Here is a 27,226-nt window from a genome sequence, read left to right as displayed (position 1 = left end):
GTTGTGCCATACACCAGGAGTTAACAGAGCTAGGACTATGGCGTTGACTGAATAACTTCCTGCTTCCTCTTTAACTCTTTCTTTCTCTCTCCTATGTCTTTCCATCTCTCCTTAAAGTGGTGGACCCACATGGCAAGACCTCATCCCCCATCCTGGAGCACCCCGGCCCAGCCGACCAGCCTGCTGCTCCACCCCTGCGTCGGAGGAAGGAGCGTCCCCAGGTGCTGAACTTGAGTGATGCAGAGATGGCCGGGGTGCTGCGACCTAGGCCGGGCCGACTGGACAGCCCTAGCAACCGTTATGCCGGTGACTGGAGCCGCTGTGGAGAGCGCTACTTCCCCCCTCCTCTGCCCCAGGAGGAAAATGACTATGATGATGTTCCTTCTGAGGATATGGAGGTCACTGAGGAGGGACAGGAAGGAGAGGACAGGGGGAAGGAGGGGGGAGAGGAGCTGAGACAGGAAGGATTACTGGACAGGGGACAGGAGGAAGGACAGGCAGAGCCACCTACAGCAAAACAGGGACCCCCACTACTCCAGGAGGTGATGGAGGGACCTGTAGAGAAGGAGGAAGAGGAGAGAGAAGCAGAGGAGGAGAGAGTGGAGGAGAGCGATGTCTCCAGTGGCGATCAGCCGTCAGACGATAGGGCGTGTGATGATGATGATGATGATGATGATGAGCGCATCCTGCCCCTCCACAACCCCAAAGAGCACACATACCAGGCTTACATGAAGATCCAGGACATCAGCCCCGTTCTCAGCAACAGGGTCAACCTGCGAGACCTGCAGGAGAGCATCGACACGCTCATAGGCAACCTGGAGAGAGAGCTCAACAAGAACAATCTCAAAGTTAGCTACTGACTCAACACGCATTCAGCCCCACAGGCTACTGACTCAAACACACAGCCCAGCAGGCTACTGACTCAACACACACAGCCCAACAGGCTACTGACCCAAACACACAGCCCAGCAGGCTACTGACTCAACACACAGACCAACAGGCTACTGACCCAAACACACAGCCCAACAGGCTACTGACTCAAACACACAGCCCAACAGGCTACTGACTCAACACACACAGCCCAACAGGCTACTGACCCAAACACACAGCCCAACAGGCTACTGACTCAAACACACAGCCCAACAGGCTACTGACCCAAACACACAGCCCAACAGGCTACTGACTCAAACACACAGCCCAACAGGCTACTGACTCAAACACACAGCCCAGCAGGCTACTGACTCAACACACAGCCCAACAGGCTACTGACTCAAACACACAGCCCAACAGGCTACTGACTCAAACACACAGCCCAACAGGCTACTGACTCAAACACACAGCCCAACAGGCTACTGACTCAAACACACAGCCGTTACAGGCTACTGACTCAACACACACAGCCCAACAGGCTGCTGACTCAAACACACACAGCCCAACAGGCTGCTGACTCAACACACACAGCCCCAACAGGCTGCTGACTCAAACACACACAGCCCAACAGGCTACTGACTCAAACACACAGCCGTTACAGGCTGCTGACTCAACACACACTGCCCTACAGGCTACTGACTCAAACACACAGCCGTTACAGGCTGCTGACTCAACACACACAGCCCCAACAGGCTGCTGACTCAAACACACACAGCCCAACAGGCTACTGACTCAACACACACAGCCCCAACAGGCTGCTGACTCAAACACACACAGCCCAACAGGCTACTGACTCAAACACACAGCCCCCGATGATGGAAAAGGCTTAGCTAATTCTAAAGGCTTCGAGACTGGAGAGTTGTTGGGGTTCAGGAATTGGGCTCCAGGGTTGCCGTGGTGACTCTTAATAAAGACGACTCAGTGGCACGTGCACCCGTGTCGTGTCGTGCGCCCCTGCAGAACTCTGGTGTTTAGAACTCTGGTGCGTGATTGGCTGGACACTTCATTTAACACCTACCCACAAGACATTATTTGATGTTTCATTAATGTTTTGCTTTTGATGACTTGTTTTTACATGTCGCTCATGTTCTGTTGTTCTTATCCGGTTGTTGTTGTTGTTGCTTCTCTTCTTATTAGAAGAACCCATTGACCCCCAGGGGTGTAAACGGTGCCTTAATTGTGTGAAGGTGGGACTTTAAGGCAGGGGAGAGCTTTTCTATTGAGGTACGAAACATTATGACGTACAGCAATGCACTTATGAGGCAGGCTTTAGTGTATAGTGCAAGTCATTTAGGTATATGGTACATGCAGTATAGCTGGCTATGGACTGGGAGGAGAACCAGGGAGGGGGCTTGCCCTCTGAACCCTCCTCCTCCTCGGGTACGAGTACAAACGTATCATACAGTCACATACATACCTGCTCCAATACCATGAAGAAACACATAAACAAGGAGACAATCGATGATACGTGTTTCTCTCTACCTGCTAGAACAGAGCAGCTAATCTGTAGCAACAAACAGAGATAGAAAAAATAACTAATGTGATGTCATGTATTTGAAAAATTAAGTGAATATGACATGGGTGAAAACCATTCATATCTGGTTTTATTTTAGCCCTTCTTCCCCAACATCCCACATGATCTAGACCAGGGTTTGGTCTTAATGTGCACCCAGGGGTTCCCCAGAAACCCTGATCAAGACCACACGTATCAAACTCATTCCACGGAGGGCCCAGTGTCTGCGGGTTTTCGCTCCTCCCTTGTGCTTAATTGATTAATTAAGGTAATGAATTACTAAGGAACTCCCTACACCTGGTTGTCTAGGGCTTAATTGAAATGGAAAAACCTGCAGACACTAGGCCCTCCATGGAATGAGTTTCAGACCCATGATCTAGACAGACAGTGATCACCTGCGGGTTTAAAGAGGATAAAGTCAAACATGGGAAACTTCCGTACGGTACATACTGCCTGCAGAACAGCCGTTCACGTGTTTCATAGAAACAGTTACTGTGTGGAGAGGGCTCTGGCTAGTACGACACAGGAGTCCACTACCTAAATAGATAAAGGCACGTTTTCAGAAATCCAGGGATTCAGAATGATCAGTATTTAACATATTTATGTATATATAAATGTATTTGGAGTATATATATTATTTTTTACAGCTTATATATATATTTCCATACAGGCATATTTAAATGCTCTCCATAACCTTGTAGTGTTGACCCATGATAGACTATATAGACGGGTTGGTTGTTAAGCAACAAAACCAACACATGTGCAACTATGGGGTAAAACAGACGGGTTTGGCTTAGACTGTTGATAACATGTCAACTATATTTTGTTTCTGATGTTCATTGAAAACAAATACATTTGCACAATGAGCACTTGTCTCTCAAATACATTGTTACAGTTGGTTAGTTAGCTAGAGAATATTTGCCATATTAGCATAGACGTGACATCAGTCAAAACAAGACATGGTATCAAGAACAAGATAAAACGAGCAGAAACGAGCCACCTACAATTCCCCACATGGCAGCTTCTTGTCATTGTTGCTAGCTATCTGGCCATCCAGGACCACAACAACACATGGCCTTCTGCCCCATTGAAATGCGTGCATGGTTTTCGTGACATTGTCACCTAACCCGTCTATATTTGTTTCCTCCCACTTAAGCTACCTGTACACATCTTAAACGTGCTGGACTAATGGTACAACTTAAGCTGTAATATATATCACATAGAAATACGTTCTTGCAGAAAGAGAAATATTGTTATTTTTGTTATATTTTTTTGTACATATTTGGCATCTGTTTTTGTCGCCGGTTGGTCTAATCTGTGTTCATAGTTGTGTTTAAAAGGTACTGATGAACATTGTTGCATGGTCAAAAGCTTTATTACTGACTTAAAGGAGTATATTTCCCACCTGAGGTTATCGTATCATATTTATGTGTACATGGAGATTCTTTTCTATTTGTTCCTATCCCACTTTTTGTCATCCCTTTGACAGCTGCTCACACAGACTAACAACCAGGTTCAAAAGAACATTTCATTGAAAGACTAAAAGAAAGGAAAATCATTCAGCTAGCTAGTCCCTAAGGCGATTGCACTGCAGTGCAGTAGTTTCCTATGTTGATGGGAAACTATCCAGTGAAGCTTTCATTATATAAGGATGTTTTTCTGGTTCTGGCCTGGCCCTTGTTCCTCTCCTCCGGATCTGGCCCTGTTTCCTCTCCTCCGGATCTGGCCCTTGTTCCTCTCCTCCGGATCTGGCCCTTGTTCCTCTCCTCCGGATCTGGCCCTTGTTCCTCTCCTCCGGATCTGGCCCTTGTTCCTCTCCTCCGGATCTGGCCCTTGTTCCTCTCCTCCGGATCTGGCCCTGGTTCCTCTCCTCCGGATCTGGCCCTTGTTCCTCTCCTCCGGATCTGGCCCTTGTTCCTCTCCTCCGGGTCTGGCCCTTGTTCCTCTCCTCCGGATCTGGCCCTTGTTCCTCTCCTCCGGATCTGGCCCTTGTTCCTCTCCTCCGGATCTGGCCCTTGTTCCTCTCCTCCGGATCTGGCCCTGGTTCCTCTCCTCCGGATCTGGCCCTTGTTCCTCTCCTCCGGATCTGGCCCTTGTTCCTCTCCTCCGGATCTGGCCCTTGTTCCTCTCCTCCGGATCTGGCCCTTGTTCCTCTCCTCCGGATCTGGCCCTTGTTCCTCTCCTCCGGGTCTGGCCCTGGTTCCTCTCCTCCGGATCTGGCCCTTGTTCCTCTCCTCCGGGTCTGGCCCTGGTTCCTCTCCTCCGGGCCTGGCCCTGTTTCCTCTCCTCCAGGCCTGGCCCTTGTTCCTCTCCTCCGGATCTGGCCCTTGTTCCTCTCCTCCGGGTCTGGCCCTTGTTCCTCTCCTCCGGATCTGGCCCTTGTTCCTCTCCTCCGGATCTGGCCCTTGTTCCTCTCCTCCGGATCTGGCCCTTGTTCCTCTCCTCCGGGTCTGGCCCTGGTTCCTCTCCTCCGGGTCTGGCCCTGGTTCCTCTCCTCCGGGCCTGGCCTGGCCCTGTTTCCTCTCCTCCAGGCCTGGCCCTTGTTCCTCTCCTCCGGATCTGGCCCTTGTTCCTCTCCTCCGGGTCTGGCCCTGGTTCCTCTCCTCCGGGCCTGGCCCTGGTTCCTCTCCTCCGGGCCTGGCCTGGCCCTGTTTCCTCTCCTCCAGGCCTGGCCTAGCACTGTATCTATCAATGCATTCCTCCCTCTTCTCTCTTTCTCTAACCCCCTCCCTCCTTCCTCTCTTAATCAGTGTGTCACATGTCCACATTGTGTCTGAGCATGTGCACATCGTTGTTTGTGTGTACAGTAGGTGTCATATGGTCAACGTGTTTCTGTAACAGCTGTTTTGTTTCATCTCTGTCTTGTTTGTATGTATGTCTTGGAAACAGAAAGCAATGATGAAAGCATCACTAAATAGAATAATACTTTGTACTGATCTTGAGAAATGTATGGTCATATTAAAGTATATATTTCACATGGCCTTGCGTCTTTCTGGTTATTACATTTTGTCAAGTTGATTCAACCATGTTCTGCTGCCAAATCATTGGCCTGTGGATGAGAGTAAAGTGAAACACTCAAAGCATCCCATTTTGAGATGTAATGTCTGTTATATGTCTTTGTGCTATTCCCTTTAGACCAGTATTAAAATGTCGTAACATTAACAGTCATTAACAGTCAGTTATTTATTGGGTCTTGGTTTCTACTGATGTTGCTTTCAGAATCTGCTACTGTGCTTTGACTTCCTGCCTTTAAGTTAGAAGTGATTTCAAATAAGGGTTTCCAAGGTATTAGGGTTCAAATAAGGCTTTGAAAGGTATTAGGGTTCAAATAAGGCTTTGAAATGTATTAGGGTTCAAATAAGGCTTTGCAAGGTATTAGGGTTCAAATATGGATTTTAAAGGTATTAGGGTTCAAATATGGATTTCCAAGGTGTTAGGATTAATCTATCTTTGCTATGGAAAAGTTGGAGCAAAGCAACAAAAGACAGGAAAGATGGTAAGTGTTCCTGGCTCTGCAGAGTTTGGGGAATATTTTTAGGATGTGGGAATCTCCCAGTGCTTGGCACAGCTTCGGGGACATTCCAAAACGACAGCCCTCATCATTTTAACTCTGTGGAGTAGCCTACTACCTTTCTTTCTTTTTACTCTCAGTAATACCAATTACCCCACTGAAGACATTCTTTAAAAAAGTATACTCTTCCATAACAGACTTTATATGGGCAAATAAAACTCATGGAATAAAAAGGAAAGTTTAACGTCTTCCTAAGTCTGAGGTGGGTTTAACCTTCCAGACTTGGAATTGTATCAACTCGCCCCCCAAGGCTTTTACTTGAGACATATAGTTAAACGCACTAAAGAGGAACAATGGGTACATATTGGAGATGCTCATCCTCAGAATCTTTTTAGGTGTTTGTTTTCAAAAGATTAAGCTAAGAACATTAACAACTTCATAGTTAAGAACCTCATAACAATATGGAATAAAATGAAACGGATTTTACAAGAACCAATATCACTCCTAAAAAACACTACCTTATGGAACAATCCTTGGATCGTGTTTCAGAATACACCGATAATTTGGTCCACATGGAAAACTAAAAGCATAGGAACCGTAAAATAATTGGTTTTAGGAGATACATTAAGTTCCATGACAGAATTAAAAAGACCAATGTAGATATTTAAAAATACATGCAAATTAAAAGTTTTGATTTGAAATCTTTTGGACATTAAAGCAATCTTGAGGGAATCATATTTGAGTCAGAAAAGGATACTCATTTGATAGGTAAAATATACAAAACCTTGCAGAGAACTGATCCAACTGACAACCTCTTAGAAAAAAAAAAATATATAAACTATTTGAACCAAAACTTAAAAATAACTGATATTGGCACAAGATGGAGGGAATGTTGGAGCATAGCTAACAAAATTACTGGTAACAAAAATGTACGCTTAATCCCATGTATAGAATTTATTATACAAGAGACAAAATGAATAAATTCTACAGCACAACAGAGAGTCATGTCTTAAGTGTAAGACTAACAATGAGTCAATGATCCATGCCTTCTGGGAATGCTATGAAGTTCAAAAATTATGGGCGGAGTTAGAAAGTTGTTAATCCGTCTGTCCGCATATTTCAAGACATGTCATATGAGGGGGCAGTGAGATACCCAATGTGTTGAACGATACTCTTCTCTTCAGTTATCTTGAAAAAACGTATACTTAAAAACTGGAAATCAACCAATCCTCCATTGTTAAGACAATAGAAAAAACATATGCTTCATTATGTAAATATTGAAAGAGCATGGGCGACGAAGAGCAGTGCAGGCACTGGAGATAGAACAGGTGGGTCTGGGCAGGAGTGATGTTGATGTTTTTGTGCGTCAGTATGTTATCTTTTGTATTTGTATGTTTTGTTTTGTCTTGTTTGAAAATACAGCCAGGTCACCAATGATAGAAGTCGATATTAGATGTCCATCCATGTCTGAGGATGTTGGGAGATGATGTGAAAACCGGCCACTAGGGGCAACAGTGAGCGCTGTTACATTCAAGTAGGTTTTAGTTTTGCTAGAATATTGTGGATGGGGATAGCACATGGACGTAAGCATGAGCAAAAGGTTGCATATTCGAATCCAGCAACAGAAACATTTAATTGTAATTTTTTAAGCCTATCCCAAATCTTAACCCTTACCTTAACCATTCGGAGTTAATCCCTAACCTTAAGGAGTTAATGGCTAAATATAACCCTAACCTTAAAAATGCGGCGTTGATGCCTAGACTTAACTTTAAACACCTAGAAATTTGACGTTCGAAACGACTGTGAAATTTGACGTTTGAGAAACATGGATGAACATCTAATTCTGATGTGAGAGCTTGTTGTGAATATCAGGGGCGCAACTTTCACTGGGGACGGGGGGACGACATGTTGCTCCCACATTCTGTCATGTATTTTTGTCCCTCCCCATTTGTATCATGGGAATGTGATACAAAACGAGGCAATGGTGTGCTTTCGGACCACGCGGACGACTCTGAGCAGTCGGGTAGGCTGTTTGTAGTGTTTATACGGCTGGATAAAAAAATATATATATATACAGTTGAAGTCGGAAGTTTACATACACCTTAGCCAAATACATCTAAACTCAGTTTTTCACAATTCCTGATATTTAATCCTAGTATTCCCTACCAATCTCCTGTCTTAGGTCAGTTAGGATCACCACTTTATTTTAAGAATGTGAAATGTCAGAAAAATATTTGAGAGAATTATTTATTTCAGCTTTTATTTCTTTCATCACAATCCCAGTGGGTCAGGAGTTAACATACACTCAAATAGTATTTGATAGCATTGCCTTTAAATTGTTTAACTTGGGTCAAACGTTTCGGGTAGCCTTCCACAAGCTTCCCACAATAACTTGGGTGAATTTTGGCCCATTTTGGCCTCCTTGCTCGCGCACGCTTTTTCAGTTCTGCCCACAAATGTTCTATGGGATTGAGGTCAGGGCTTTGTGATGGCCACTCCAATACCTTGACTTTATTGTCCTTAAGCCATTTTGCCACAACTTTGGAAGTATGCTTTGGGTCATTGTCCATTTGGAAAAACCATTTGCAACCAAGCTTTAACTTCCTGACTGATGTTTTGAGATGTTGCTTCAATATATCCACATAATTTTCCATCTTCATGATGCCATCTATTTTGTGAACTGCACCAGTCCTTCCTACAGCAAAGCATTCTCACAACATGATGCTGCCACAGTTGGGATGGTGTTCTTCGGCTTGCAAGCCTCCCCCTTTTTCCTCCAAACATAACGATGGTCGTTAAGGCCAAATAGTTCTATTTTTGTTTCATCAGATCATTTACATTTACTTTTTAGTCATTTAGCAGGCGCTTTTATGCAGAGCGACTTACAGTAGTGAATAGATACATTTCTTTAAAAAAAATATCCTTACTGGTCCCCCGTGGGAATTGAACCCACAACCCTGACATTGCAAACACCATGCTCTACCAACTGAGCCACAGATCAGAGGACATTTCTCCAAAAAGTACGATCTTTGTCCCCATGTGCAGTTGCAAACCGTAGTCTGGCTTTTTTATGGCGGTTTTGGAGCAGTGGCTTCTTCCTTGCTGAGCGGCCTTTCAGGTTATGTCGATATAGGACTCGTTTTACTGTAGATATAGATACTTTTGTACCTGTTTCCTCCAGCATCTTCACAAGGTCCTTTGCTGTTGTTCTGGGATTGATTTGAACTTTTTGCACCAAAGTACGTTCATCTCTAGGAGACCGAACGCGTCTCCTTCCTGAGCGGTATGACGGCTGCGTGGTCCCATGGCGTTTATACTTGCATACTATTGTTTGTACAGATGAATGTGGTACCTGATGTCAAGCCAAGAGGCACTGAGTTTGAAGGTAGGCCTTGAAATAAATCCACAATACTGTGCAGCCGTATTGTGGCTGTCGACTCTGTCAATCACCACATTCTTATCGGCAGACTCAACAGCCTTGGTTTCTTAAATGATTGCCTCGCCTGGTTCACCAACTACTTCTCTGACAGAGTTCAGTGTGTCAAATCGGGGGGCCTGTTGTCCGGACCTCTGGCAGTCTCTATACCCCCTTGCCACAGGGTTCAATTCTTGGGCCAACTCTCTTTTCTGTATACATCAATGATGTCGCTCTTGCTCTTGGTGATTCTCTGATCCACCTCTATGCAGACAACACCATTCTGTATACTTCTGGCCCTTCTTTGGACACTGTGTTAACTAACCTCCAAACAAGCTTCAATGTCATACAACTCTCCTTCCGTGGCCTCGAACTGCTCTTAAATGTAAGTAAAACTAAATGCATACTCTTCAACCGATCGCTGCCCGCACCTGCCCGCCCGTCCAGCATCACTACTCTGGACGGTTCTGACTTATAATATGTGGACAACTACAAATACCTAGGTGTCTGGTTAGACTGTAAACTCTCCTTCCAGACTCACATTAAACATCTCCAATCCAAAATTAAATCTAGAATCGGCTTCCTATTTCGCAACAAAGCATCCTTCACTCATGCTGCCAAACATACCCTTGTAAAACTGACCATCCGACCGATCCTCGACTTCGGCTATGTATTTTACAAAATAGCCTCCAACACTCTACTCAACAAATTGGATGCAGTCTATCACAGTGCCATCCGTTTTGTCACCAAAGCACCATATGCTACCCACCACTGCGACCTGTATGCTCTCGTTGGCTGGTCCTCGCTTCATACTCGTCGCCAAACCCACTGGCTCCAGGTCATCTACAAGTCTTTGCTAGGTAAAGCCCCGCCTTATCTCAGCTCACTGGTCACCATAGCAGAACCCACTTGTAGCACGCGCTCCAGCAGGTATATCTCACTGGTCACCCCCAAAGCCAATTCCTCCTTTGGCCGCCTTTCCTTCCAGTTCTCTGCTGCCAATGACTGGAACGACTGGAACAAATTTTCCAAGCTGTTTAAAGGCACAGTCAACTCAGTGTTTATATACCTCTGACCCACTGGATTTGTCATACATTGAATTTTAAGTTATTGTCTGTAAACAATTGTTGGAAAAATTACTTGTCTCTTGCACAAAGTAGATCCTAACCGACTTGCCAAAACTATAGTTTGTTAACAAGAAATTTGTGGAGTGGTTGAAAAAACGAGTTTTAATGACTCCAACCTAAGTGTATGTAAACTTCCGACTTCAACTGTATATATATATATATATATATATATATATGTCCCCCCCACTTCTTAAACCAAAGTTGCGCCACTGCTGAAAATAATATTAATAAAATCTTTCAAATAATAATAATAATAAAAAACATATGATAAACACCTTCAGCAGTACGTGAACATAGAGTTCCAAACAATCCAGAGCCATTTGAGCTGTAAATGGTTTTGTAACTTTTTTGTTGTGATGGGAATTCAGCACATAAACCCGTCCCTATGCTGGAACATTGGATACATTGTGGGAGTCAACCCGTCTGCCTAGGGAAACTAGTGTTCTTGTGTCATTTTTATGATTTGTTATGAACTAGTGAAGCTTTAGGGTACAGTGTGTATAGCACCGGTGACTGTATTCCAAACTTTTCAAAGTGAGCCAACTTTTCATTGAGAATTTAAAGATGTACAGTGGGGTCCGAAATTATTGACACCTTTAATAAAGATATGCAAAAATGACTGTATAAAATAAATAATTTAAATACTGAGCTATATTTTATGCTCAAAATGGGAAAATTAGATTATTTTATACTAATACTATTGCTCAGAAAGAGATTTTGTTTAACAGGGTAGGAATCAAAATGATTGACACCACTGTTTTCAATACCTCACCTTTTAATAGCCCCATAACATCAAAGATCCAACACCATATTGTATGGGGTTCTTTTCTGCTTATGCATTCACTTGTTTTACCCCTTTTTCTCTCCAATATCATGGGATCCAATTGGTAGTTACAGTCTTGTCTCATCACTGCAACTCCCATACGGACTCAGGAGAGGCAAAGGTCGAGAGTCGTGCATCCTCCGAAACACAACTCAACCAAGCCGCACTGCTTCTTGACACAATGCCCACTTAACCCGGAAGCCAGCCGCACCAATGTGTTGTGGGAAACACTGTACACCTGGAGACGTTTCAGCGTGCACTGCGCCCGGCCCGCCACAGGAGTCACTAGTACGCGATGGGACAAGGACATCCCTGCCAGACGATGCTGGGCCAATTGTACGCAGCCCCATGGGTCTCCCAGTCGTGGCCGACTGCGACAGAGCCTGGACTCAAACCCAGAATCTCTAGTGGCATAGCTAGTACTGCGATGCAGTGCCAAGACCACTGCACCACTCGGGAGGCCCATGCATTCTAATTTTGACGCCAAACCCACCACTGGTGTGTGTGGTGAAGAGCTCTATTTTCATGTCATCCAACAAAAGCCGCCACTTGATAGCAGCCCGTCTGTTGTAGTGAACTGAACTGAACTTTTGATCATTTTCTAATTGGAGAGAAAGAGAGAGACTCGGTGAGCATAGCCTTGCTATTGAGAAAGGCCGCCGTAGGCAGACCTGGCTCTCAAGAGAAGACAGGCTATGTGCACACTGCCCACAAAATGAGGTGGAAACTGAGCTGCACTTCAAAACCCTCCTGCCAAATGTATGACCATATTGGAGACACATATTTTTTCCCTTAGATTACACAGATCCACGAAGAATTTGAAATCAAACCCGATTTTGATCAACTCCCATATCTACTGGGTGAAATACCACAGTGTGCCATCACAGCAGCAAGATTTGTGACCTGTTGCCACAAGAAAAGGGCAACCAGTGAAGAACAAACACCATTGTAAATACAACCCATATTTATGTTTATTTATTTTTCCATTTTGTACTTTAACCATTTGCACATCGTTACAACACTGTATGTATACATAATATGTATTTATTATTTTGGAACTTCTGTGAGTGTAATGTTTACTGTTAATTTTGATTGTTTATTTCACTTTTGTTTATTATCTATTTCACTCGCTTTGGCAATATTAACATGTTTCCCATGCCAATAAAGCGCCTTGAATTGAGAGATAGATATGGGTCTCTTACGGTAAGCAAGAGAGAGAGAGATAGATAGATATGGGTGTCTTACGGTAAGCAAGAGAGAGAGAGATAGATAGATATGAGTCTCTTATGGTAAGCAAGAGAGAGAGAGATAGATAGATATGAGTCTCTTACGGTAAGCAAGAGAGAGAGAGATAGATAGATATGAGTCTCTTACGGTAAGCAAGAGAGAGAGAGATAGATAGATATGAGTCTCTTATGGTAAGCATGTGAAACTAGATCTACTCCACCCGTCTAATCTCCCCCCCTCCCTGTCCTTCAACTTCCCTCTCAATCTCCCCCCTCAACCTTCCCCTCCCTCCCCATCCCACAACCTCCCTTTCAACCCCCCTTCCCCGCCCTCCCTTAGATAAGCATCAGTGTGTGTGTTGCTTTAGCAACCCTCTCTACCCAGGAAGAGAGGAGAAAGCTCCTGAAAAACACACTTTCACTTACAGGATCACTGATCTGTGATGTATACTGTATTCTCAGAATAAGATGAAGTATTAGTTACAAAGAAAAACAGAGCGTATTAAAATATCTCTGTCTCCAGTGATTGTTCAGAGAAGCTTACTGGATGTTGATTCAGACTAATATGTGAAGAGTTAAATTCCAAAACGTTATCCATTTTCAGAAATGGAGGGGAAATGAGCTTTTATTGTTTAAAGAAATTATGAAAAAAATTGTGTTTTTTCACTATCTAATCATGGCATGAGGTTGTTCAATAACAGACATGTTTTTGTTTAAAATCACTTGATGGTTTCATTTAAAATATTTCCATTTTTTTGTTGCAAAATTCTATATATCCGCCTCACTTTCAGAGAAATAGGTAATACTGCTAGGTTTTACACTGTCAAATGTAACAAAAAGCAAAATACTTTATAAAGAACTGTACACATGATACATTTGTAATATCAATATTTATGTTTTTATTTTTTATTATTAAATACAATAATATGAGATCTTAGTTATTAGTTATTCAGCAGAGCGACTTACAGTAAGTGCATTCATCTTAAGATAGCTAGGTGAGACAACCACATATCACATTCAAATATACAGGATATGAACATTCCATTCCAGCTAAACAATGGTATATACAGTAGCGTTTTGCAAATGTAAAAAAAGATATATCATACACAGTAATATTTTACACACACATGAAGGTACCCATAAGCTATCATTTCTAATAAAAAAATACAAATGTGAAAAATTGGTGGATATAGCATCAAGGAAATGAACTGGTCTTTAATATTCCATACTAACTAATGTGAGTCATTAGAATAGAAGTTACTAGTTGGAGCTAAGCCTCCATGCTGGGAACCTTTAGATTCAAAAACAACCCCGGCCAAGACAGACATTCCATACATGTGGTGTCCTTCAATAAGATGATATTAATCACATTTTACCCAAAGTCCTGCTTCCTTCTGATGTATTTCTCTTTTGTTCCTGCCGGTGGCGGCCCTGTTACTTGGCAGCTCATCTGAAGCCGGTAGACAAATCACTGACAGATTCCTCTGGTAGCTAGCTGTGTTCAGGGCCAGAATGATAAGATGAGAAGGGAAAAAGAGGAGGAGAGGGGTTATAAGAGGAGAAGGTTTGGAAGAGAGGAGGGAGAAAGAGGTGAAAGTGAAGAATGGAGAGGGGGAGAACAGAGAAGCAGTGTGATGAGAGGGAGAACAAAGAAGAGGAGAGGGGGTTATATACGGGGAGACGATAAGGAAGAGAGGAAAGGGAGAGGAGAGAGAGGTGAAAGTGAAAAAAGGTGAGAGGATGAAAACAGAGAACCGGTGCTTCTGATCCTGTGACTAGGGCCTCACACAACGTAGAGCAGAGTAGCCCTGCTCTCTCTCAGTCTAAATTAACCCCACTCCCCTGGCCTCCCACCTTCTCTCTAGCCATGGTTACACCTTGCATTAACATGTGATTGTCGTCATCTGATCAACATGATCTGATCACTATCTGATGGAGATTTGTTGTGTCTACACATGGTAATAAAACGTGTCTCTTATCTGCCCACTGCCTCTGCATTGTGACCAGCTTCCCTGGTCCCTCCCTGTATGCAAATTAATCCAACCTTATCACAAAAGCTGTATAAATGAACAGAAAACAGCACACTTTAATAGTCTGTCCCGATATCCTAGACCTACCTGTCCACCATATAAAAATAAATATTATTTCATATATCCTCCTGTTTAAAAAATAAATAAAACAGCTTTGTAAGCCTAGATGCATTGGTTGTGTTTAGGCAAGTCATACAAATAATTAGCATACCAGAAGTTTGTATTTCGAAGAACCTTTAATATGATAACTGTGGTAAAATTATAAAATTGGATAAAAGCGGCAATGGATAAAAAGTGAAAGGAGCACGCTTGTAAAGCAAATGCTATGGATTTATAAAGGAATAAAGTATCAATCTAAAAGTAGCCTAAAGAGTCCTTCGTCTTGTGGCCTTGCTTACAAAAAAAGGTATGCGCATTGACACATCAGTTTAGATATATTCTGCACTTTATTGCTAGCTATTTGTATGAAAATGATTGCATTTTATTCCAGGAGTCCGATTCTTATTTAGTACAGGCCTAAACAGTTCCAAAGACAAATAAATCAAATCAAATATTTGTCACATACGCCGAATACTGTTACGGGGAGTGGAACAGCGGAACCCAAGAGCAGACTCAGATGAGGAGACTGGGATGAAGTCACCAGGGTATTTATTGAAACACAGGGGGGAGATGGAGTGCAGGTCAGGGGAAGCTCGGGCGGGTTGCTGGAAACCAGGTGCGGAGGCTGGAGCGAGAGGGGTTGAGACAGGGTAAGTAGGTCCGGAGGGGAATCCAAGGGAGTAGCAGAGTGGGGAATCCAGGACAGAGCAGCAGGATGACGAGGCGTGGGACTGGAGACAGGGACCAGAGTTAGAGGGGGCAGAAATGTAGCGGAGAGGAAAACAGCATCAGGCAAGGAAAACAGGCACAACAGGATCTGAATAGTAACAAACGGCTAGAAACGTAGACTGACTGAGCAGAGATTACGATCTGGCAGCGTGGAAGTGGCAGGGCTGAGTATTTGTAGAGGTCTTGATTATGGAACAGGTTGCAGCTGGTGGAGGTCTGTTCTGACTCCAGCACACCTGTCTCCGCTCACACAATCACACACACAGAGAGAGAGAGAGGGAGAGGAAGAGAGTACTGGGGGAGTGGCGGCAGGTCAAGGAGACACAGGATGAGCAGTGGAGGGCGATGCAGGAGCAGATGTGACAGAATACAACAGATCTAGACCTTACCATGAAATTACAGTGAAATGCTTACTTACAAGCCCAACAATGCAGTTTTTTTTAAGTAAGAAAAGATTTGCAAAAAAATGTAATACAAATAAATAAATATAAAGTAACACAATAAAATAACAATAATGAGGCTATACACAGGGGGTACCGGTACCAAGTCAATGTGCGGGGGTGCAGGTTAGTCAAGGTAATTTAGGTAATATGTACATGTACTGTGCATTCGGAAAGTATTCTGAATTTTTGTTATAGTCTTATTCTAAAATTGATTACATAGTTTTTTACTCATTAATCTACACACACATAATGACAAAGCAAAAAAAAATTGGGGGAATTTTTTGCAAATTTATAAAAAATGTATAAATAATCAAATATCACATTAATATAAGTATTCAGACCCTTTACACATTACTTTGTTGAAGCATCTTTGGCAGCGATTAAAGCCTCGAGTCTTCTTGGGTATGACGCTACAAGCTTGGCACACCTGTATTTGGGGTGTTTCTCCCATTCTTCTCTGCAGATCATTTCAAGCTCTGACAGGTTGGCTGGGGAGTGTCGCTGCACAGCTATTTTCAGGTCTCTCCAGAGATGTTCGGTCAGGTTCAAGTCCGGGCTCTGGCTTGGCCACTCAAGGACATTCAGAGACTTGTCCCGAAGCTACTCCTGCGTTGTCTTGGCTGTGTGCTTAGGGTTGTTGTCCTGTTGGAAAGTGAAACTTCGCCCCAGTCTGATGTCCTGAGCGCTCTGGAGCAGGTTTTCATCAAGGATCTCTCTGTACTTTGCTCCATTCGTCTTTCCCTCAATCCTGACTAGTCTCCCAGTCCCTGCCTCTGGAAAAACATCCCCACAGCATGATGCTGCCACCACGATGCTTCACCGTAGGGATGGTGCCAGGTTACCTCCAGATGTGACGGTTGGCATTCAGGCCAAAGAGTTCAATCTTGGTTTCATCAGACCAGAGAATCTTGTTTCTCATGGTCTGAGACTCCTTTAGGTGCCTTTTGGTAAACTCCAAGCGGGCTGTCATGTGCCTTTTACTGAGGAGTGGCTTCCGTCTGGCCACTCAACCATAAAGACCTGATTGGTGGAGTGCTGCAGAGATGGTTGTCCTTCTGGAAGGTTCTCCCATCTTCACAGAAGAACTCTGGAGCTCTGTCAGAGTGACCATCGGGTTCTTGGTCACCTCCCTGACCAAGGGCCTTCTCCCCCGATTGCTCAGTTCGGCCGGCAGGAAGCTCTAGGAAGAGTCTTGGTGGTTCTAAACTTCTTCCATTTGAGAATGATGGAGGCCACTGTGTTCTTGGGGACCTACAATGCTGAATAAATGTTTTGGTACCCTTGCCCAGATCTGTGCCTCGACACGATCCTGTCTCAGGGCTCTACGGACAATTCCTTCGACCTCATGGCTTGGTTTTTGTTCTGACATGTACTGTCAACTATGGGACCTTATATAGACAGGTGTGTGCATTTCCAAATCATGTCCAATCAATTGAATTTACCACAGTTGGACTTAAATCAAGTTGAAGAAACATCTCAAGGATGATCAATGGAAACAGGATGCACCTCAAATCAAATCTAATTTTATTGGTCACATACACATGTTTAGCAAATGTTATTGCAGGTGTACCGAAATGCTTGTGTTTCTAGCATCAACAGTGAAGTAATATCGAACAATTTCACAACATATACCCAATACACACAAATCTAAGTAAAGGAATGTAATTAAGAATATATAAATATATGGACGAGCAACATCAGAGCGGCATAGACTAAGATACAGTAGAATAGTATAGAATACAGTATATACATATGAGATGAGTAAAGCAAGGTATGTTAACATTATTAAGGTGACTAGTGTTCCATTTATTAAAGTGGCCAGGGATTTCAAGTCTATGTATAGAGGCTGCAGCCTCTATGTGCTAGTGATGGCTATTTCACAGTTTGATGGTCTTGAGATAGAAGCTGTTTTTCAGTCTCTCTGTCCCAGCTTCGATGCACCTGTATTGACCCCGCCTTCTGGATGATAGCGGGGTGAACAGGCAGTTGCTCGGGTGGTTGTTGTCCTTGATTATCTTTTTGGCCTTCCTGTGACATCAGGTGCTGTAGTTGTCCTGGAGGGCAGGTAGTTTGCCCCCGGTGATGCGTTGGGCAGACAGCATCAACCTCTGGAGAGCCCTGCATTTGCGGGCGGTGCAGTTGCCATACCAAACAGTGATAAAGCCTAATAGGATGCTCTCAATTGTGCATCTGTAAAAGTCTGTGAGGGTTTTATGTGCCAGGCCAAATTTCTTCAGCCTCCTGAGGTTGAAGAGGCACTGTTACACCTTCTTGACCACACTGTTTGTGTGGGTGGACCATTTCAGTTTATCAGTGATGTGTACGCCGAGGAACTTGAAGCTTTCCAGCTTCTCCACTGCGGTCCCGTCAATGTGGATGGATGCTCCCTCTGCTGTTTCCTGAAGTCCAAGATCATCTCCTTTGTTTTGTTGATGTTGAGTGAGAGGTTATTTTCCTGGCTCCACACTCCCAGAGCCCTCACCTCCTCCCTGTAGGCTGTCTCGTCATTGTTGGTAATCAAGCCAACTACTGTTGTGTCATCTGCAAACTTGGTGATTGAGTTGGAGGCGTGCTTGACCATGCAGTCATGGGTGAACAGGGAGTACGGGAGGGGGCAAAGCACGTACCCTTGTGGGGACCCAGTGTTGAGGATCAGCGAAGTGGAGGTGTTGTTTCCTACCTTCACCACCTGGGGGCGGCCCGTCAGGAAGTCCAGGACCCAGTTGCACAGGCCGGGTTTCAGACCCAGGGCCTCGAGCTTGATGATGATCTTGGAGTGTACTATGGTGTTGAATGCTGAGCTATAGTCAATGAACAGCATTCTTACATAGGTATTCCTCTTGTCCAGATGGTATAGGGCAGTGTGCAGTGTGATGGCGATTGTATCATCTGTGGATCTATTGGGGCGGTAAGGAAATTGAAGTGTGTCTAGGGTGACAGGTAAGGTAGAGATGATATGATCCTTGACTAGTCTCTCAAAGCACTTCATGATGACATAAGTGAGTGCTACGGGGCGAAAGTCATTTAGTTCAGTTACCTTTGCTTTCTTGGGTATAGGAACAATGGTGGACATCTTGAAGCATGTGGGGCCTGCAGACTGGGCTAGGGAGAGATTGAATATGTCCGTAAACACATCAGACAGCTGGTCTGCGCATGCTTTAGGACGCGGCTAGGGATGCCGTCTGGGCCGGCAGCCTTGCGAGGGTTAACACCCTTAAATGTCTTGCTCACGTCGGCCATGGAGAAGGAGAGCCCACAGTTCTTGGTAGCGGGCCGCGTCGGTGGCACTGTGTTATCCTCAAAGCGGACGACAAAGGTGTTTAGCTTATCCAGAAACAAGACGTTGGTGTCCTTGCTGGTGTCCACGTTGGTGTCCGTGGGTTTTCCTTTTGTAGTCCTTGACTGTCTGTAGACCCTGCTATATATGTCTAGTGCCTGAGCCATTGAATTGCGACTCCACTTTGTCTCTATACTGATGTTTTGCCTGTTTGATTGCCTTGCAGAGGGAATAACTACACTGTTTGTATTCAACCATATTCCCAGTCACCTTGCCTTGGTTAAATACGGTGGTTCGTGCTTTCAGTTTTGTGCGAATGCTGCCATCTATCCACGGTTTCTGGTTAGAGTAGGTTTTAATAGTCACAGTGGGTACAACATCGCCTATACACTTCTTGATAAACTCAGTCACCCTGTCAGTATATATGTCGATGTTATTCTCTGAAGCTACCCGGAACATATCCCAATCAAATGCAGAACGAATTATCTCTTAAGATAATTTTCTTTGGTTGTAGTCATGGCCATGTATATCCCCCCTCAAGCGGATACCATGACGGCCCTCAAAGAACTTCACTGAACTTTATGCAAACTGGAAACCATATATCTTGAGGCTGCATTTATTGTAGCTGGGGATTTTAACAAAGCAAATTTGAGGAAAAGGCTGCCAAAGTTCTATCAACATATCGTCTGTAGTAACACTGTTACCCCAACTTCCGGGATGCATACAAGGCCCTCCCCCTCCCTCCTTTCGGCAAATCTGAGCTCAATTTCAAGTCTCATAGCAACGGGTCTGAATACTTATGTAAATAAGTTATTTGTGTTTTCACTTTGTCATTATAGGGCATTGTGTGTAGATTGATGAGAAAAAACATTTATTTAATCAATTTTAGAATAAGGTTGTAACCTAACAAAATGTGAAAAAGGGAAGGGGTCTGAATACTTTCCGAATGCACTGTAGGTAAGGGTAATGCAACATGCTGGGAGAATGACCGGGGTTTAGTTCAGTAAAGGAGTCTCTTTTACTCATGGACGGTTGATAGACTGATATTCTAGTGACGCCAGGATGCTGGCTTTCTTGGCAGAGTTCCTCTGTCCAGTGTCTGTATTCTTTTGCCCGTCTTAATCTTTTCTTTTTATTGGCCAGTCTGAGATATGGCTTTTTCTTTGCAACTCCGCCAAGGAGGCCGGCATCCCGGAGTCACCTCATCACTGTTGGCGTTAAGACTGGTGTTTTGCGGGTACTATTTAATGAAGCTGCCAGTTGTGGACTTGTGAGGTGTCTTTTTCTCAAACTAGACACTCTAATGTACTTGTCCTCTTGCTCAGTTGTCCACTGGGGCTTCCCACTCCTCTTTCTATTCTGGTTAGAGCCAGTTTGCGCTGTTCTGTGAAGGGAGTAGTACACAGCGTTGTACGAGATCTTCAGTTTCTTGGCAATTTCTCGCATGGAATAGCCTTCATTTCTCAAATCAAGAATAAACTGACGAGTTTCAGAAGAAAGTTCTTTGTTTCTGGCCATTTTGAGCCTGTAATCGAACCCACAAATGCTGATGCTCCAGATACTCAACTAGTCTAAAGAAGGACAGTTTTATTGCTTCTTAAATCAGCACAACAGTTTTCAGCTGTGTTAACATAATTGCAAAAGGTTTTTCTAATTATCAATTAGCCTTTTAAAATGATAAACTTGGATTAGCTAACACAACGTGCCATTGGAACACAGGAGTGATGGTTGCTGATAATGGGCCTCTGTACGCCTATGTTGATATTCCATGACAAATCAGCTGTTTCCGGCTACAATAGTCATTTACAACATTAACAACATCTACACTGTATTTTTGATCAATTTGATGTTATTTTAATGGACAAAAAATGTGCTTTTCTTTCAAAAACAAGGACATTTCTAAGTGACCCCAAACTTTTGAACGGTAGTGTATATAGTGTAACTCCTCTCCCCTTGCCTCCCCTTCTCTCTCAGTCTAAACTAATCCCTCCTCTCTCTCTCTCTCTCAATCCCCCTCTTTCTCGCTCTCTCACTCACTCACCCTCCCTCCCTCTCTCTTTTTCTCTCCTCTCTTTCTCTCTCGCTCTCTCTCGCTCAATCCCCCTCTTTCTTGCTCTCTCACCTGCTCTCCCTCTCTTTCTCTCTCTCCCTCTCTCCCTTCTTCAGGAGAGCGCAATCTCCTTTCAATGTGAAGACAGGATGAGGATGAGGTCCTGGGTTGGCTTTGGCGGGGATGAGAGAGACAGAAAAGTGAAAGGGGAGCTTCGGTCTCTCATTTGAGATTGTGGCTCCTTCTATTTGCAGGTGACAGATCTCAACAAGCATCCACTTTCATTCCAAAACCAACCTTCAATATTTTCTCCTACATTTGCCTTTGGTTTTATTGATACAGGACTTGGTTGTGGTGATGATTATATCCTCAGAGGAAGAAGCGGGGGGATATCATTGGTATTCCCGATTGCCATGATGTCACCGCCCAGTCTCCTCTCAGAGTTCTACTTAAATAATCTCAGCTCAGGCTACCCAGAGTGCACTGGGACTGTAAGGCAAGACTGTCGTGACTGCTTCCTGTTCCTCGGCATAGATGGGGGCGGGGGCTTAGAAGTTGGTGTCACTCATTCTAGAATCCCCCCATAAGTCATTGGAGAATTGGAGAGTGTTCTGAGATCATTCTAAAACAAAAAAATGTTTGAGGGGATGTTGATATGCAGTTTCAAACACCTGACACACAGACACAGACACAGACACACACACACCTTCAGATACCTCCCATTGCCAAGTTGTGGTATGTCCCTCAGTCTTCAGCTTTTGGGGGGAGAGAGTAGGCCTAGACTAGACTTGGGTCAAAACTCAACATAGTTTTCAATTGAGAAAATTATAGGAGTCAAGAGGTAACATTCCATTCCAATACCCTGGCTACCTGATCTGTTATGGGGTCAAAGGTCAACTAATGAAATTCACCCCCCACCCCTGAGGGGACTTCAAAGAAAACCTGAGCGATTTAGGTGTGTGGCCACATTTGTTATGAAGCAGCTAGGGTTAGGGTTGAACAGGGATATGGAAGCTAGGGTTAGGGTTGAACCGGGATGTGGAAGCTAAGGTTAGGGTTGAACTGGGATGTGGAAGCTATGGTTAGGGTTGAACCGGGATGTGGAAGCTAGGGTTAGGGTTGAACTGGGATGTGGAAGCTAGGGTTAGGGTTGAACTGGGATATGGAAGCTAGGGTTAGGGTTGAACCGGGATATGGAAGCTATGGTTAGGGTTAGGCTTGAACAGGGATATGGAAGCTAGGGTTAGGGTTAGGGTTGAACAGGGATATGGAAGCTAGGGTTAGGGTTAGGGTTGAACAGGGATATGGAAGCTAGGGTTAGGGTTGAACTGGGATATGGAAGCTAGGGTTAGGCTTGAACAGGGATGTGGAAGCTAGGGTTAGGGTTGAACTGGGATGTGGAAGCTAGGGTTAGGCTTGAACAGGGATATGGAAGCTAGGGTTAGGGTTGAACCGGGATATGGAAGCTAGGGTTAGGGTTGAACCGGGATATGGAAGCTAGGGTTAGGGTTGAACAGGGATATGGAAGCTAGGGTTAGGGTTAGGGTTGAACCGGGATGTGGAAGCTAGGGTTAGGGTTAGGGTTGAACCGGGATGTGGAAGCTATGGTTAGGGTTGAACCGGGATGTGGAAGCTATGGTTAGGGTTGAACCGGGATATGGAAGCTATGGTTAGGGTTGAACCGGGATATGGAAGCTAGGGTTAGGGTTGAACCGGGATGTGGAAGCTAGGGTTAGGGTTGAACTGGGATGTGGAAGCTAGGGTTAGGGTTGAACCGGGATATGGAAGCTAGGGTTAGGGTTGAACAGGGATATGGAAGCTAGGGTTAGGGTTGAACCGGGATATGGAAGCTAGGGTTAGGGTTGAACTGGGATATGGCAGCTAGGGTTAGGGTTGAACCGGGATATGGAAGCTAGGGTTAGGGTTGAACTGGGATATGGAAGCTAGGGTTAGGGTTAGGGTTGAACCGGGATATGGAAGCTATGGTTAGGGTTGAACTGGGATATGGAAGCTAGGGTTAGGGTTGAACTGGGATATGGAAGCTAGGGTTAGGGTTAGGGTTGAACCGGGATATGGAAGCTAGGGTTAGGGTTGAACCGGGATATGGAAGCTAGGGTTAGGGTTGAACCGGGATATGGAAGCTAGGGTTAGGGTTGAACAGGGATATGGAAGCTAGGGTTAGGGTTGAACCGGGATATGGAAGCTAGGGTTAGGGTTGAACCGGGATATGGAAGCTAGGGTTAGGGTTGAACAGGGATATGGCAGCTAGGGTTAGGGTTGAACCGGGATATGGAAGCTAGGGTTAGGGTTGAACAGGGATATGGAAGCTAGGGTTAGGGTTGAACCGGGATATGGAAGCTAGGGTTAGGGTTGAACAGGGATATGGCAGCTAGGGTTAGGGTTGAACTGGGATGTGGAAGCTATGGTTAGGGTTGAACCGGGATATGGAAGCTATGGTTAGGGTTGAACCGGGATATGGAAGCTATGGTTAGGGTTGAACCGGGATATGGAAGCTAGGGTTAGGGTTGAACTGGGATGTGGAAGCTAGGGTTAGGGTTGAACCGGGATATGGAAGCTAGGGTTAGGGTTGAACAGGGATATGGCAGCTAGGGTTAGGCTTGAACCGGGATATGGAAGCTAGGGTTAGGGTTGAACCGGGATATGGAAGCTAGGGTTAGGGTTGAACCGGGATATGGAAGCTAGGGTTAGGGTTGAACTGGGATATGGAAGCTAGGGTTAGGGTTGAACCGGGATATGGAAGCTAGGGTTAGGGTTGAACAGGGATATGGCAGCTAGGGTTAGGGTTGAACTGGGATATGGAAGCTAGGGTTAGGGTTGAACAGGGATATGGAAGCTAGGGTTAGGGTTGAAATGGGATATGGAAGCTAGGGTTAGGGTTGAACTGGGATATGGAAGCTAGGGTTAGGGTTGAACCGGGATGTGGAAGCTAGGGTTAGGGTTGAACCGGGATATGGAAGCTAGGGTTAGGGTTAGGGTTGAACCGGGATGTGGAAGCTAGGGTTAGGGTTGAACTGGGATATGGAAGCTAGGGTTAGGGTTGAACCGGGATGTGGAAGCTAGGGTTAGGGTTGAACTGGGATGTGGAAGCTAGGGTTAGGGTTGAACCGGGATATGGAAGCTAGGGTTAGGGTTGAACTGGGATGTGGAAGCTAGGGTTAGGGTTGAACTGGGATGTGGAAGCTAGGGTTAGGGTTGAACTGGGATATGGCAGCTAGGGTTAGGGTTGAACTGGGATATGGAAGCTAGGGTTAGGGTTGAACCGGGATATGGAAGCTAGGGTTAGGGTTGAGGGTTAAAATAGGATGTTGTTCACCTCCCAGTATAACCTTAACCCTGGTCTCAACCCCGATCCTAACTCTAACCCTAACCCTAGCTTCATGTCCACCTCCCAGTATAATCCTAACCAAGATTAGGCCTCTTGAATCCAACCATAGCACTTGATATCATACAGTCCCTGTAGCAGTGTGAGAAATTAGAATCTCTCGAGGAAAACATGTCCATGGCAACACTGGCATTAAGTTACCTCCTGCTGTCCTCCTCCCAGAGCAGCAAAGCGGCCTCCTTCTGACTCTGCAGTCATATGCTCATATTTGCCTTCATGTCATGTGACATTTCACGCTGCCGCTTTAGTGTTTGCATCCACTCCAAGCAGGGGTGCGTGTGTGTGTGTGGAGATAAACGCATTACGTGAGTGTATGTGTGTGTGAAGATGAACGCGGGTGTGTGTTTGTGTGTGCGTGCGGGCGGGCGGGAGAGTGTTTGTGTCACGCGTGTGAGCTCCAGAAAACACTTTAGCCCCTGCAGCTGTGCCTAAGAGCTCAGATGAACATGTGTGAAATGTGTGGAGTGCCCCCTCACAGAGAGATTTAGACCTCCCTGTGCACCCCACCCCCACCCCCTAACCCTTCCCTCGCACCCCAACACACCCCCACTGAGCAGCTAGCAGCTAGGGCCAGGCCAGCACAATGCCCAGCCAATGGCTTAATTATACAGGCCTCCTGCCCAGCACCTGCTTCCATTGTTTCCCAGGATTTGGAGGATAAATCTCAAGCAGTGGCTAGCAGTGATAAAATAAGAATGCAGCCCATTACGCTAGGCATCCCTCTGTAGTCAGACGTCCCACAGTTAAAGATCTCCTCTTTTTATGTTTGGGAAATCTCTTAGATGAAGAAATCAACTGACGAAGATCTGACAACATGAATAAAGGGGTAGTGGTGGAGTTCTGGTGTTGCTGTTTGCTGTTCTGTGAGACCGTCTTGATAAAAGCCTACAGCAGCATTACATTTACATTTTAGTCAATAAGCAGACACTCTTATCCATCGCAACTTACAGGAGCAATTAGGGTTAAACGCCTTGCTCAAGGGGGCATCGGCAGATTTTTCACCTAGTCGGTTCAGGGATTCGAACCAGCATTACTGGCCCAATGCTCTAGGCTACCTGCCGCCCCATATTTTCTGTGTAGAGAGGGTTTGCGCTTTAACAATGCATACTTTCTAAGACTACAATCACCAACCGATTTATGCTTTTATATTATGCCGTAGTCAAATATGCCCTAACGGGCTTCAGAACTATCTTGGGATAGTGTTATAACTGCATTATAGTTGATCATAACTGTCTTATAATCACAGAGATTTCATGTTTGAGCACATTCCATAGCCAGCCTGGGAGCGTGGAGTGAACAAGTGGCTCCAGGGGGCTAGAGGGGTGTTCCAGTCAGATCAGGTCCCAGAGAGCGTTAAGGAGGAGGGGACAGAGGGGAGGGGAGATGGGGGGTCCTTTGTCACCCTGCCCTTGGTTCCTGGGGGCCATATGGACGCCTGCCTCTGTCCCCCCTCATACCCCCCTATGCCTCTCACCCCTCCTCTCTCTGACAGGTCCATGTGAGTGAGTCATGGAGAGAGTGAAGTCACCCGTGTGGCGTTTAATCTGTCCGACACTGCAGCATCTCATTTCCGCTCAGAGGCCCAGTGTGTGCTCTCTTCTCTTTCTCTCCCTCTATCGCTCGGTCTCGCTCTCTCGCACCCTTTCACGCTCGCATTCAGACTTCCCCACTGACGCTAACCCACTACCCTCTCTCTCTCATTCTTTATCTCTATATATATCTCATACTTTATCCTCCTAACCAGTACCTCTTTCATTTATCCCTCTCCATGTTTTCTCTCATACTCTGTGTATTTCTCTTACATTGGCATCTGACCCACGGCGTGACAACCTGGCAACAGGCAGCTGCCTCTGCATTATGCACTATCCTCCCTCCCCTCATCCCTCTCTCTTATCCCCTCTCCCTACCCTCCACCAATCTCTTTCATGGTAACCACCACCGGCTGTCACTGGTGACTATGGAGCTGTTTACCCACTCTCCACCTCTAATGGACCCTGTCCCTCTCCTTTCAGACTCCCCCAGGGAAGAGCAAGCCTAGGTGCCCCCATAACAACCCAGACCAAACTCACTCTATTCAACCCTTAACTCATCACTGTCAATCTCAAACCCAGCCTCTGTAGAGGGTAAACTCTGGTAGTTCCAAATATTTTAGAAACAATTGTTATCTGGAATGTGCAATATTTGAAATTCAACTGTTCAGGTAAATTGTCCAAATAATTCAAGCTACTCTCGAAATAACCATGTCGTAAGGATCACAATTATAGCGGCTATATATCCTTTCATGGTGATTAGTAACAGTACAATGGACATGCTAATTCTAATCTCTACCGTAGTGCTGAGAGTATCTGCTGAGTGCTGCTGCTGCAGCGTGAATCAATACTGTTTCATCAATATCAGGCAGACATGGAGTACATCAATACTTCATATGAGAGCAGAACCATGAAACCAAAGACCTGTGAAATGATTTCCTGCCGAGTTCAAATCCTTGGGTACTCACAATGTATTTCATTATCAGGGGCTCTGGGGAGCCAATGATGAACCAGGGAGGATGGCAGGCATTACACAGTAACCAGAGTTCACGCAGACAAACATGTATGTATGTGTATATGTGTATGTATTTTTTATTTTATTTAACCTTTATTTATACAGG

At 44.9% G+C, this 27,226-nt stretch overlaps 2 protein-coding genes across 4 annotated transcripts in view; one reads left to right on the top strand and one right to left on the bottom strand.

Moving 5' to 3' along the window:
- Positions 1–5,423, top strand: part of syde2 (synapse defective 1, Rho GTPase, homolog 2 (C. elegans)) — a 73,526-nt gene extending 68,103 nt beyond the window's left edge. For all 3 annotated transcript variants that reach the window (XM_029707921.1, XM_029707922.1, XM_029707920.1), the window contains exon 7: positions 118–5,423. In XM_029707921.1, the coding sequence (XP_029563781.1) occupies positions 118–860 (743 nt within the window). In that variant the 3' untranslated portion in view covers positions 861–5,423. The remainder of the gene's footprint in view (positions 1–117) is intronic.
- Positions 4,041–24,774, bottom strand: LOC115157901 (basic salivary proline-rich protein 2-like). Its single transcript, XM_029706236.1, has 3 exons — positions 24,718–24,774; positions 5,055–5,116; positions 4,041–4,711 (listed from the first exon to the last, which is right to left on the bottom strand). Exons 1-3 carry the CDS (start codon positions 24,772–24,774, stop codon positions 4,066–4,068), a joined length of 765 nt encoding a protein of 254 aa, XP_029562096.1. The 3' UTR covers positions 4,041–4,065.
- Between the last annotated feature and the right edge of the window lie 2,452 nt (positions 24,775–27,226).

The sequence above is a fragment of the Salmo trutta genome, chromosome 22 (assembly GCF_901001165.1).
Source record: "Salmo trutta chromosome 22, fSalTru1.1, whole genome shotgun sequence".
Lineage (NCBI taxonomy): Eukaryota > Metazoa > Chordata > Actinopteri > Salmoniformes > Salmonidae > Salmo > Salmo trutta.
Note: the sequence above shows the minus strand (reverse complement) of the source record. Positions and strands in the feature narration are given on the sequence as shown.

Excerpts from the sequence above, each read along its gene's own strand:
- LOC115157901 (XM_029706236.1), bottom strand. The coding sequence starts at position 24,774 with ATGACTGCAGAGTCAGAAGGAGGCCGCTTTGCTGCTCTGGGAGGAGGA. Across the intron at positions 5,117-24,717 it reads TGGGAGGAGGACAGCAGGAG|GCCAGGCCTGGAGGAGAGGA; the intron begins GTAACTTAATGC and ends ATACAGTGCTAG. Across the intron at positions 4,712-5,054 it reads AGGAGAGGAACCAGGGCCAG|GCCCGGAGGAGAGGAACCAG; the intron begins GCCCGGAGGAGA and ends AAACAGGGCCAG.